At 39.4% G+C, this 14,312-nt stretch overlaps 1 protein-coding gene across 1 annotated transcript in view; it reads right to left on the reverse strand.

Annotated features, from left to right (window-relative positions):
- Positions 1-13,951, reverse strand: part of LOC139710935 (A-type potassium channel modulatory protein DPP6-like) — a 390,830-nt gene extending 376,879 nt beyond the window's left edge. The window contains exon 1 of the mRNA XM_071622860.1: positions 12,725-13,951. Within this exon, the coding sequence (XP_071478961.1) occupies positions 12,725-12,874 (150 nt within the window). The 5' untranslated portion in view covers positions 12,875-13,951. The remainder of the gene's footprint in view (positions 1-12,724) is intronic.
- Positions 13,952-14,312: the final 361 nt, after the last annotated feature.

The following is a 14,312-nucleotide window of genomic DNA, read 5'->3' on the forward strand; positions in this document are numbered from 1 at the left end:
ACAATTTGTTTTATTTTTCTGTGTCATTAAACCTTTAATCCACTTAAGAGGAGAAAGCTCGGGACATATCCCGTGTTCCCCTGATCAAAGTTTTATCTTTAACGAACATCATCAAATCGCCAGCGCACCAGGTTTGCCGCACTTCAAAACTACCAAATTCAACTCTTTTGATAACATCTATTTTCTTGATACCACGTGCCAAAATTTCAATTACTATTAATACAGGAACAAATATGACGATAGTGGGTTATATTGCCTTGCTCTTCTATCTATGTCAAAACAACCGGTAGAGAAGCCTCTATTCACAAGACAACTACACTGATACCATTGTACATGGTTATTCTTAAGCCTTGAGCAGAAAGACTGCTGAGAACATAATGATTCTTACCTTAAAGAGAAAAATGATTATAGAGAAACAGAGCACACACCCGTAACTATTACATCACACACGCATACGCACACACATACACACACACACACACACACCCTCACACACACACACACACACACACACACTCAGACGCATACACGCACACCAAAGATGTACACCAGTGATATCGATATCGCAGTAAAGGAAGCGAACATACGGAACACATAGTTTGAGAGCACCGTCATAATAATTGCAGGTAGTCACGATGCGATACTCTCTTGGTGAGCTGGGACTGTCACGGTTAGTAGCTGTATGATTTTTTCTTCTTCAGCCAGTGTCGATAAGTAAGAGGCCTAAAGTGAGAGAGGTCAATAGCGAGAGTGCATAGATATTAGGCCAGATGGATAGGTAGGCCGTGTTTATTGCCCTTGCCGCTCGTAATTTGTCTCCGATTTGTGCAAATACAACGAACAGGATCAATAATGACATACGCCCTCATTTTATCACCACAGCTTTTACGCCATTCGTCGACAAAACACGCACTCAGTCATACACCAGCATCTCACCAAAAATGACCCACTTCTGAGGCGTTATACACTGAGGGCCACTTTTTTTCGGCCAAAATGACAAAATGAAAGGGAGGAGAGGGGAATCATCAATTCAAGGACATTATGTGTGGTACTTAGTCCCGATGCAATTTATCACTATAAAAACGTCGTTCTTAGATAATGGATGCAATATTATTGCAGTCGAACGTCAGCTTCAAATGCGTGAGATGGGGCATTCGTCATCTCGGCCTCCGCAAATGCGCTATTGCATATTTGCAGGCCATAAGATCGACCTCTCTCACGTTAAGCCTTCGTAGATTTCCTTCCTAAGTTTTCTTTGTGTTTTTTTCTCTCAATTTCTCGTTATTTTGTTCTTTCCCATCTGTATTTCTTCTCTGTGTTGATATCTCATTATATTCCTGTCTCCCTTAAATAACATATTCTTTTATTTGAAATCAAAGAGACCTTGATTATAACAACATAATCTTTTCACGCACTAGTTGTGGTATCATGGAAATATGAGGGCCTCCATAATCAAGGATATTCGGTATTATTTGCCCACATGTTTCCAGCTTCCATAGTGTAATGATTTCTCCCTTTTTTTAAAATCATCCAGAACGAAGATGCGCGTGAAAATGCAAGATCAAGACAGACAAATGTAAGCGTGACATTGGTACATGTAGAGACAGGCTGGAAAGCGATCGCTTCTGACAATAATGTCTGAAAAAAAAAAACATCCGCATCCCATGAAATTATTATGGCATAACGTGACGATTAGTGGATAAAGCACACTAAAAACAGCAGACCTACTATACTAGTCTGCCAGACAATGTAGTGCGTCAGAGTGCAGGGTAATTTAGTGCTCTCATGGTGAAAGGCAGTAACTGACATTGTCATTAAAATGGCATCCTAACGACATCAAGAGAGTGCAACCAAAACCTGCATACATTTTTCAAAAGTGTCAACATCCATTTTGCATGTATACATGTAATCCTCAGTCATGCTAATCCTGGAGTGCGTGACATCGTTCCATTTTAGCGTTTGAACAAAATGCTCAATCATGTATCATATATCACAACGAATTTCATAGTTGTAGGTCTACTCCTTTCAGTTGGAGCGATGTTTTAGAGATCATTATCTGTTTTAGGGATCGCCCTTCCTAAATCGCAATGATTCTAAAGCTGAAACAGCATTATCCTGCTTACTGGCTTACTGCGGTAGTGTCGGCATTGATGACACGTTTAATAATCATCCTTACGTTGTTAGTGGTGAATTTCGATTCATTTTAACCCGTTCCATTTGGGAACTTGGTAGCCTGTGTATTAAGTCAGATCTCAGTATGGAGCGGGTTAAGTTACAAAACATGTAACAAAATTGCACATGGTTTCATGGTAATACACACTGTTAAATGCAATCGGTAGAAGTGTGATTTCTTTTTACTTGGAACGTGACAAGTTGAATTTTGAATGTTGAGATAAAATACTAGACCATTGAGCTGGTGCAGTACACGGCTCGTCATCGCGCATTTTGGACAGGCAGACAACATGATACATTGTGAAACAGGCAAAGCAGAGTGGCCTGGTCGTGCTGATGCTGTGGGAGAGTTCTTTCCACGCGTTTTTTTCGCAGACGATCTCTATGAACGGAAACTGATGACTCTGATCTCGATCATAATTAGCTCATCATCGTCGAAACCCAAGCATCCGGGACTGAGCTACCGACCCATGCATGGACGAGTGAAGGTCGTGACGTCATCAAAGTATCACGTGACATTATGATAAGCCAGTAGAACAATATTACAATCAAGATACTTCTGAAGAGAACCGTGATATCTTTTAATTTGGGTACTTCCTTGTCACTGAATGAATAATACTGATCTCGTTACTGTGTTAGGAAGCATTTGGTATGTGACAATTTTCTGCTCAAATGACCAACATAAAGACATTCTTTAGAAATCGTAACCCTCTTTGAATAGGAAAAGTAGCGTTCCACCCTAGTCTTATGATGAGGAAATGCTGTTTTCTTTTTTGACAAAAGATCCATGGGTCATAAAGCCCATGAGTCATACAGCCCATAAGTTCGACACTAGGCAAATAAGGCCCATGAGTCCGGCACTAGACAAACAAGGCCCACGAGTTCGACACTATAAGCAAACAAGGCTCACGACTTCGACACTAGGCAAAAACGACCCACGAGACCGACATTATATCACGAAGCTTAGTGTGTCGAACTCGTGGGCCTTGTTTGCCTAGTGTCGAACTAACGGGCCTTATTAGTGTCGAACTCATGGGCTGTATGACTCTTGGGCTGTATAACTCGTGGGCTGTATGATTCGTAGGCGTCGAACTCGTGACATGCACCTTTTTTTATCTACAACACTCCTCTCTATAACTAGGTGTATAAACGAGTGCCCGGTAGATAGTTGACTGGAGTTCCTGGGCCCCAGCCATGTTGTAAAGTGGTCTTGACATCTCGTCGAGGTAAAGGAGGCGGTATAACAATGACATCATCTATTTTCATTCGACATCGCTATTATACTGTTATTTACGTTATTACAATCAATAGTGCCATACCTTCACTGTAAAAACATCGGTGTTAGATTTAACACCACGGGTGTTAAATCTAACACCGATCAAACTTCAATAAAGGACCACACCCACAGGTGTTAAAAATGCACTGTGATGGTGTTGAAAAGTGTTCACCTGACACTTCGTGGTGTTAATTTGACACTGTACCTGGTGTTATTTTGACACTGTACTGGTGTTGATTAAAAAATGACACCACATGGTGTTGATTTGATATTTGCTGGTGTTAATATCACTGGTTAAACACCCGTCCAGCTTCAATAAGGGACTACACCAGCTGGTGTTACTTTGGTGTAAATTTATTTTCACATTTTTTCAAAAATCTAGTATTTTAATGTAAAATTCTTGATCGTCTTGTTTAAATAAAAAATCAACAAGAAGTGCAGTTACTAAGAAACTCTTCAAAAAACAGTTTAAAATTTGGAAATGACACCCGTAGGTGTTAATTTAACACCATAAATGAGCACCAAAAATTTAACACCAGCTCGGTGTTTACTATTCAACACCGGACTTTTTGCAGTGTTTTATTATCGTTATTATTATTATTATTATTATTGTTGCTGTTGTTATTATTATCATTATTACTAATGTTATTAACAATGTTATTGTTATTATTTTAATCCTCCTTATCATCATATCATTGCTATTGCAATAATTAATTTGATCACAGTATCACCCGTGCTAAGTTCCAGTTTATGTCTTACTACAAAGGCTTCTGCATACTGAAGGCTACAGAATAACAGAGAGATGATCTCCGTCTTAACAGCTGTAGGTCTATTACAATTTATTATGTTTAATATATCTGTACTGCTGTATTAAGTACTCTGCGGTCACATTCAAACAGTTAAACCTCACTTTGAACCGAGTGTGTTTCATATTTGATGTGAACTTTTTGTCTTCTTTTTTTTTTTGACATTTCACATAACGCTCAACTGGTGATTCACAGACCGTGGCGAAGGACCCCGCAAAACGCAAAAAGAACGCTGTAGCCATGTCTGAAACGAGAAATCAGGATTTTGTTTCGACATACCAGCGCGTTTTTAGATTGCATTGTGTATAAAGGTATTTTGCGGAACAAATTCCATAAACAAATATATACCATCAATTCCTGATATATTGTAATACTATGTGAGTATTTGAAGCATCATGGCATATATTTGTATATGTTTATGTATGTGTTTGTGTGTGTGTGTGTATGTGTGTGTGTGTGTGTGTGTGTGTGTGTGTGTGTGTGTGTGTGTGTGTGTGTGTGTGTGGTATGCATTAAACATGTAATAATGGAAAACGATTAAAAGTGGACGCAAACATGTTCATCAAAGCAGGAATCAGGTACACTTTTAAATCTCTTTTTGGTATTGTAAGATGGTATGAAGAAGAAACAACGACCACAACGGATAAGCATGACGCTGTATCTGCTTGGCAATGATTTAGTCACACTCGTGCACGTGAATACATAGACATAACGGGACTCATCAAACACTGTTCCCGTTTATAGTGACTGAATAGTCGCCTCGTCGACATCTCGAACAGGTAGCAAACTGCAACGAGTTTACCGACAAGCAATATTAACGCTAAAGATCGATACGCCCTCGTGTAATGTACGGCCGATTACTCGCGAAACAAACAGGTTAATTTGGTGGGAAATGATAGCAATATTGTGCTCATGGTCATGTGAGTCTAAAGGTCTGCTTTTTGCTCGTCGAGGATTATTTAAACAGAAGTAATCGATTCATATTTCCTTGTTCATTGTCGCATTGGCAATGACAATTACGTGAGGTAGCTCATTTGCGTTGTGCCTTAGCTGACGAAGCGGCACTGATGCTAAAGGATGTGATATATAATCTTTCAGATTTAAAGTATGAATGCTGTACTCATCTTCACATAAATGGTAATCGTTAACACAGTCATACATGCTGTTGAAAGATGAATATGATACCGGTTAACATTATTGTTGCCATTATCTTAATTAGAACAAACAGTGTTATTCCCTGTGCTTATTCCTCTTCAATTGATCGTGTTGGTGTATGGTTATAGATGTAGTAGGCCTAAAACTACACTCCAGCAAGCGTGATTCAATGAATATTGCATCAGATTGTCAATTCATATTGAGTATTTTAATACGCATGTTCATAATAAGAATCGGCCATTGTTGTTAACTCTTCAGTCAGCATTGTTTATTTGCTCTTTGGGTCTTTTTTTTTAATGGTAGTCTCATCTCCTGGCAGATATTGTTCTTTCTCCCACGAAAATTTGCCTTATTGACGTACAACCAACAGTGTGATAGTAAATGAGAACACACCTATTGGAATATGATAGAAACTTGTCGTATCTTGAAACTGACACTTGATATCGTTATTGAAATATTTAGAATTATATTGTATAGAGTGTGTTTTCGAGTCTCGGCGTTGTCATGCGGAGATTGGATACAATGTATTATAAGCTGTGTGAATACTTGTCGCTGTTATGGCGTCTGAAGTAGTTCGTCCAGTACTCGTTTGGTTTCCAGAAAGAAACTTACATACTCTCTATTAACCATCTAACATTACTCTTATTGTTGCAAAGTGTAGTAGTAGTAGTAGTAGTAGTAGTAGTAGTGGTAGTAGAAGTAGAAGTAGTAGTAGTAGTATAGTATAGAAGTAGTAGTACGAGTAGTAGTAGTCGTCGTAGTAGCAGCAGTAGTACTATAGCAGCAGTAGTACTGCTATTATCATTTCAGTTATCATTGTTGTTCAATGTTGTATCATCATTACTAGCATTCTTGTGGGAAAAAAAACACCCCAGCATAATACTTACATATGATTACAACCTAATGTGTATTTAAAAAGAGACTGTCATTCTCCAAAATAAGGAATTATTAGTCAAAAGGAGAAGAAAACAGGAAAATGGCCTCAGCATTCGCTAATGACATAGAATTAATACTTTAAAAAGTTTGGTTTAGGATGTTTGTTCATTTGAGGTTTAATGACATCCAGACATAATCACAATTTCCATTAGCTCATGACATGAAATTAAGACAGATTATTCTGGTAAACATACATCCTGACCTTGGTTCTATATCCCGCCACCTTTTCGTAACATGGCTTTGCTGACGTTATGTTTCACGCTGGGCCAACGATCCACCCACTGCGTTTACATCTTTGCACGACTGTCGTAATCACACTCAATAATATTAGCACTAACCGCAGCAGGAATGGTTTCACGAATGTAAACAACTTAAATGGGCTTTCGAATTCAACCATATTTCGTGACCCGTACCACGCACTGACAGTGCTAAAAAAAAGTCCACCACCTTCAGATGATTGTATGGCGTTCAAGGCTACGGCAGACATCATACAGGCGTAGGACGTGTTTTTTCCAACACACTTGACTCTGTGTAAAATAAGATAGCAGTTTCTTTCATGTGTTTTGTTTTCTTTTTACAAGAATTACAAGCATAATTTAAAAAATATGTACAGTCCACTTTAACGACACTATCCCATTTCTGGTCAAAACGTACAGTTTACAATATCATGAAGCCGCGTCATCTGATTGAATTTCATTTTGTTTTTGTTTTGAAATACATCTTTCCTTAAAAAATGCCAACAAAATTAAAAGATGTCTTCCCTTCTCCTTGTCTAGCAAAATGTAGTTCCTATGCATTGTGGTAAATTCGTTTTCTTTCTTCTTTTTTTTTTTTTTTTTTGGGGGGGGGGGCGGGTTTCATTTGTTTGTTTGTTTGTTTGTTCATTTTCCATCTGAGAAGATGGCTGGATAGCCCATGATCAGCTACGATAAGCTGGTCTTCCATGGGGTCCAGTTGGATTTGAGGTGGGACCACTTCACCGGGTTAAACACCCTGCTCTTTACGATGAATGAATGAAGCGGGATCTTTAACGTGCATGAGTTGTTACTCTCTCATACACTGCTATCTTATCTTATTTAGAGTGAACTCATCTCCCTTAAAGAGCTTAATTTCATAGCATGCATTGTACATCACGCTTTGGGCTACCATTACATGTTGCCTAGCAACGCAACTCCTCTAAAATGCATTGAAGTCACCCAAAGAGCCCATTCATTTATGCACAGAAGTTTGTAACCACTTCCAGATATAAAAAAGAAGGGCAAAGAGGGGGAAGAAAAGAGATAGAATTACCTCGATACTTGCCCTAGCTGCCCATCGTACTCATTTTGGCGATAAGAATGCGACGAGTTTGTCACTTATTATATCAACGCCATTTGTAAAATCACTGTATATTATTATCTTCCTGAGCAGATCTGACAGATGCAGGGCTGCGGTCATTGACGTGGTATAAATAAAGACGGGAGACGGGTGAGAATATACTTTAGAGTGCGCAGACAGAACGATGGTGGAGAAAAAAACGAGATGGTGGTGGGATGGGGGTGGGGTGGGGAAGAGTTAATCAGTCACTTTGTAATGCTAAACGTAGTATGTTTCACCATGAACAACTCAATCTTGAAAATATGTTGAATATAAGTATGTGGAGAGGCAGGAGATGATGATAACAGCCAATTTTTTGTATTTTTGATTTCTGGGTGTTTTTTTTTTAACAAGAAGAACATCTTTTTCACGGAAGGTTTGAAAAATTTCTTGTGAGGTTATCCAAGCTATAGTTATCAATCATGTCAAATAAAACAATCCCGCATGTGGATAAATTTTAGACGTGTAGACAACTATGCAAATTGTTCGTTTTCCAGACGTCGTGTGATTACGAAAGGCTAGTGTAACTGCGACACAATTTTCCACGAAGCCGAGCAAAGACCAGATTAACATCCAAAGATACGCCATTACCTTTTTACGAGTCACTATGATAACGCGCAAAGATGCACGCAAATTTTAAGTATGCCTTTGACCGTTAGGTCGGATACATTCTCTTCTTTTGCATGTAGTGCCATTTCACCGTTGGGTCTGACAGTGTTACGACTCGTGTAAACGGTGGAAACTTCCATAGGTGCGAGAAAATATAAGATCTATTAGCGATGTATTTTCGTTACGTATTTCAGTTCCGCTATAAGGGCGAACCCACACAAACGACCTAATGGAAGCCAAATAATACCGGCTGGCTTAATGAAGTACATCAACATACTCCATTATGTGCCACTGTCGATTTATATAGGTTATTTTTAGACGTGTTCTTCAGTGTGTCTGCCCTGTTTGTGTTGTAGCACATCCGTACTTTACCTACCGAACCCGAACGAACAATGTTGTTTAGTTTCTCCGCACTACGGGTTAAATTGAATTGACTTAAGCAGTGTTAAGTGAGCGATCACTGATAGCATGATGTATTAATCATTGCCCTCGCACAGATTGCCTTTTGTCAAGCCTTTATGATTTTCATTCATGGATGAGCTCACACTGTCGCATTTTTTGTGTTGTTTATTTTGTGCATCTGTAAGGAGAGAACGTCACGAGATTTTCCATCACCACATTTTCTAAATGAAGATATTGTTTATGTACACAAACGCCATGAATGTCAATCATGATTTTCGAGGTCACAATCGTCAGACAATGAACAGCGAAGCTGGGAAGGTTCATTTCGACTATGAACAAATATTTAACTTCTGCGTGGTTGGTTTTTACGTGGACTCTTTATGGTAGGGTTCATGCCTTTAAATAATGGCAGATTGTGTGAAGCCTTTGCCAAGATTAGAAAGGAGATTCATGGCGCAAGCAAAGTGCTCCGCTTACATCTAAAGGGCTTTTTACACTTGTGTTTCTTAACCCCGGACTTTCTCTGACCCAGGACTATCGTTAGTCCCGTACCAATTTTTTCAGCTTTTTACACTCGCCAATTAGTCCCGTACTATCTCTTGTCCGGGGCTAAGGAGAAAACTGACCTTTTTACACTCGTATTTCTTAGCCCCGGACTTTCCAAACCACATGAATATTCATAATTACGCTGTGTACTGTACACGTACACGCACGCACCGGCAGCACTTGATTGCCTCGTTTCTGATTGGTCAGTGAGGGTCGGACTTCGTCTCCGTCGCTTAGCCCAGGATTATTTTTTCGTTCTGTTTACACTCACTTGCTTGGCACCGCAATTGCGGTGCTAGCACCGCAATTGCGGTGCTAACCCCTGCTATTTTGCAGGGCCAGATAGTACCGTACTATCGGTGGGGCTAGCCCACTTTGGCAAAAACGAGTGTAAACAGAAAGTGGGCTAAGGATAGTCCCGTACCAACGGTGGGGCTAAGGCCCCCCCCCCCCCCTTAGCCCCACCGATAGTCCGGGGCTAAGCAAAAATTTACAAGTGTAAAAAGCCCTATAGTGTCTTACTTTGAAAATAACGGCTAACTTCGGCATGGAAACGATAAATGAAACAGTATACGAAAATGAAATACCCGACCTTATTCAATAATCATATTACTTAAATTCTTTTGAAATGATTACAGTACATGTTGCAATGTTCGCTATAACATATTTTTTTCATCTGACAGTTACGATTATGGTGGTATCAATATTTTCGTTACTTTCGGAAATAATGACACGAACATCAAGTACAGAATATCAATAATTGTCAATCGTGAAATAGATATGTGCACCTCAAAAGGTTCGCATTGAATTGCTCAGTGACCACCTTGTAAAGTGCGTATGCGTATTGGCAGCCATTATCTAATGTACTTTTCAAAAGTGTTTCCTGTTTGAGAAAACACAGATGGGTATCCTATACATAGTGTATATATATATATATATATATATATATATATATATATATATATACATAGCGTCGCTGCCATTAGGAATGTAATATCCCCCTAAAAAGCAAGCAAGCAAGCAAACAAACAAAAATCAATTCCATCATATAATCAACTTGAAAGGAATCACCAATGAGAAACTCTCTGAGTGAATGAATTTGGTAAATCAATTTTCAATACATATAAGAGTCTTAGAGTCGAAAATGATTATGCAAACAAGATGTGTTTGTGTCCTGTTTATAACTGAATGGTTACAGCCCAAATTATAAGAAAAACATTAACACGTCTAATTTGTTTAGCTTTATCATTCTAAGAGCACTATAAGGCTTATCTCAGGAATTCAGGAAAAACATTTGGTTTTTAGCGTTTTTTCAATTGTTTTTGAGTTGAGCTACAAACAGCGTCTTCAACTTCTTGGTGTCATTGACCGACTCACAAAGTCCACGACGGAGGATTTTCGGCCCGCCTCTACCCGAGACACGTGAAAACATTCATTATACATGTTCGCACTTCCTGTCACAAGAAGTAGACAATGCCATTTCTTATGGTGTATAAAGATTCACACACATCGCACAGACGCACACACACACCCACACACACATACACGCACACACGTGCACGCATATTGATATATATATATATATATATATATATATATATATATATATATATAATAAGTATATGTATATACACATAAACAGGAAGTGGGTGGGTTAGGGTTAGGGTTAGAAGTTAGAGTGGGTAGAATGTTACGTTGAAAATTTACATTTACTTAATTCAAAGTTACATGGAAAGCAAGTGGTTACGTCCAAAATGAATATTACATGCTGACTTATTCTGTTTTTAGATGCCTTATGTGAATTTCAACGAACATGATAACATATAGAAAACTCATCTAGATTTACTATTGATTAAGTAATCATGTCGTATAATTAGAGTAATAACATGCCTCATTTTCATCGTCATTGTCGCAACGAATTGATTATAATGGAATGCCGGCTTTCAAACTATGATATTGTGATTATTCTGACGAAATTACTAAACGATACTCCTCCCTGTTTCACGATGGCAGTTTTCTTCTATGCTTCACTAAAACACTCAATGCATAGAGAATTTACTTTTTGCACTTCATAGGCCAAAGGGAATACACTCTCACATAGACCGGGTTTTGTTTGTGAGAAAGATTATTCTCAATTGTCCATTGGTCATTTGGAATAAGAAGAGAGACGGTCTTCTTCCACGCTTTCGACTCAGCACACAACAGTGTATGACACTCTATTCCACACACTCTTCTAGATACCGCACTTTAGTCATGTAGGAGATGAACGACAGAACAAACTGGGCAAAGATTGTAGTCTGCCAGGTACATTGAGGTACAGTCAGAGACATATTGTTGGCTCAGAGAGTTATCGTCTTTGAATGATGTGACCTTCATTTCAAAACATCGCTGTGATCTTGTGTATGTGTGTGTGTGTGTGTGTGTGTGTGTGTGTGTGTGTGTGTGTTCATATGTGGCACGTGGGAGTTTGAATCGGTTCTTTGTTATGGTGGTGTATAAAGCATGCCACCACACTAGCAGGGCCACGGCGAAAAACGTAACTTATGAGAGTTTGAACGCTTTCATCCTTACCTGAAGGTGAAAGTAAAGCGATACAGGTGCTTGAAGAAAAACAAATTCCAATATATTTCCATGGTTAGATTTATTTAAATGTCAATGTTTCGATTGCTGGTCTTTCAAAAATATCATGTATGTGTGTGTGAGGGTTTTGCTTCTTTTCGGATGCTTTTGCTATTGTTCTTTTGTGTTGTTGATTGTTGATGATGATGATGATGATGATGATGATTTGGGGGATCTACTGTTGAGGAGGCAGCTATCTCTCCTAGCTAAGGTCAAGTTTCCTAACGCTTCATTGATAATGACATCTAGTATAGCAACTGTTATTAAAACTATCGCGCCCTTTCATACGCTAATCACGGAGTAACGCAGTATTTCTCTAATTTTCCCGTTCTCGAGGCGCCAAGCTGAAATTCGTCAGACATTATATATGATATATATATATGTATATATATATATATATAATTATATGCCTCGTTGCCGTTTATCTAAGTCATGAAAATTCCATCACGTTGTCACAGTGTTAGTGTTATTTCATGTACTCACTTTTTTATGATATTCTTTATTTGAATGTCATTCAATATCAGTCTTATTTTCACAATGAAATCAGTATGAAAAAAATCACCTGTATTCTCACTTGTGCTGCTGAATCACATTCTTTTCTTTTAACAAACAATTGCATTTTTTTTTGCAAATAAAGTCACACACGTGACCCCTCACACACACACACCCCAACGCACACACACACACACACACACACACGCACCCAAAGATGAGAGCTACCACTGGTGCAACTCGGACACATAGACATATATCGTAGTGAAAAACCTGGAAGCATCGACTTTCATGTCACTAAAAAACCAATGATAATATTATGCAAAAATTATCAAAATTCATCGATTAGACTCACCTCATTTAGCTCGACTGTCACGACGCCATCTTTGTTTTTGCAGCCGTGTTGTTGCACGGCCTGGAGCTTTGACTTCGACGTCGATTTCTTGAAATTGAGATTTTTGTAGCTGGACGCCGTACCGTGGCTACTTCCGGTCACTTGATTCATGACTCTTTTGTAATCAAACTCAACACATTCCACACAATGCACTTAACTTTTCGCAGACGATCGCCACAGATTCACGGGTGAACGAATGAAAGAATAGCAATGAGGAAATATAATCACTTTATCGAGCACTAAATATCACTTCCAGCAAAACTGATATGATTAGTAGAATAGAGAATACAAGATATTCCTGCAAAAAAATCAATCTGCGATCCCTAATCTGCTCACATTATCACCGGTTACACAGACACATTCCACGCAAGAGCGATAACTCCTTGATGCATTTTATTCAAGTATAGAAGAAGAACGTCGTAGGCTTTCAATTCGCTTTTAAAAATCGCTCACACTGTGTAAAAAGATTTTAGGGAGTGGGTGTATATCCAGAGTAATATTCCAGTGATAAGGTGCCAAGGATTGCTCAGGTATAGCACACGCCTTATTTTAAATTAGGCGAGACTGAAAAACATCTTTATCATGCGAGTAGCATGTCTTTACGAAGAATAACATTCCATGTTCTCATTAATGTAAATACCGACGTCCTCAAATTCCGCAGGCAATTTCTTGTGATCTGGATTCTGCTTTGTTAGGCTGTGTACATGACATCGGTATACAATCACCGAGTGTCCCTGCGTTACAGGGGAGATAAATTTGGCGGAGGGAACGTGGCACTGGTCGATGCGCTGGTCTGCGCTAGCAGACGACGTGTCGTGTCGTAATAGTGTTGAGGTCTCTGTAGTGAATGCTTATCCAGCATCACACGAGGCGTCCGATAACTACCAGAGGTAAGTAGATTGAGATGAATAGTCCATCGAACACTATTTTTGGCCCAAGGTAGGGCACTCTTTGCCAGAGGCTTAATACGCAGTGACACATTTATCAATGCAGCCACAAAATTGCCCAATTAGCTCATTAACGAGGACATTCCTACGGGGCCACCGCGCATAATGCAGGCCTGATGGTAACAACGGCCACAGCCCGCCCCCGACGTAGAGCGATAGCTTCGTAGCAGACGACAATGCAGGATGACTTCTAGGTAACCGCCACCGAACAACGTACAGTCAGTCAGTCACACACGCACACTCGGCACGCTTTGGAAGATGATTCAGAACTGCAAGCTTTCCGCCAGGGGCCGCTTCTCTCGACGATCGGAAAACATGCGCAGAGTGCACCGTGCGCTGCTGACTGGCGTCGTTCAATCTGGTGTCGATGTAATGATGATTGTAGCGATGCTAATTGAACAAGAGGCGGGCATACTTTGAAGTGTTTCTCCAGACGATCTGTGCTCTTCGCCATTCTCCCTCCTCAACACAAGCCCCTCATGCTGTATCTCTCTGACACGGTATCCCCGTTTTGTAATGTGTTCTTTTTCTTTTAGCACGCCGAACAAGACTTCCCATAGATATGAATGTGTGTGTCATTGAAGGTGTGTCCGATTTGTATA

Source organism: Diadema antillarum, unplaced genomic scaffold, assembly GCF_040938485.1.
Source record: "Diadema antillarum isolate AM-2024a unplaced genomic scaffold, OU_Dant_1.0 seq00001590_RagTag, whole genome shotgun sequence".
In the NCBI taxonomy this organism is placed as follows: Eukaryota; Metazoa; Echinodermata; class Echinoidea; order Diadematoida; family Diadematidae; genus Diadema; species Diadema antillarum.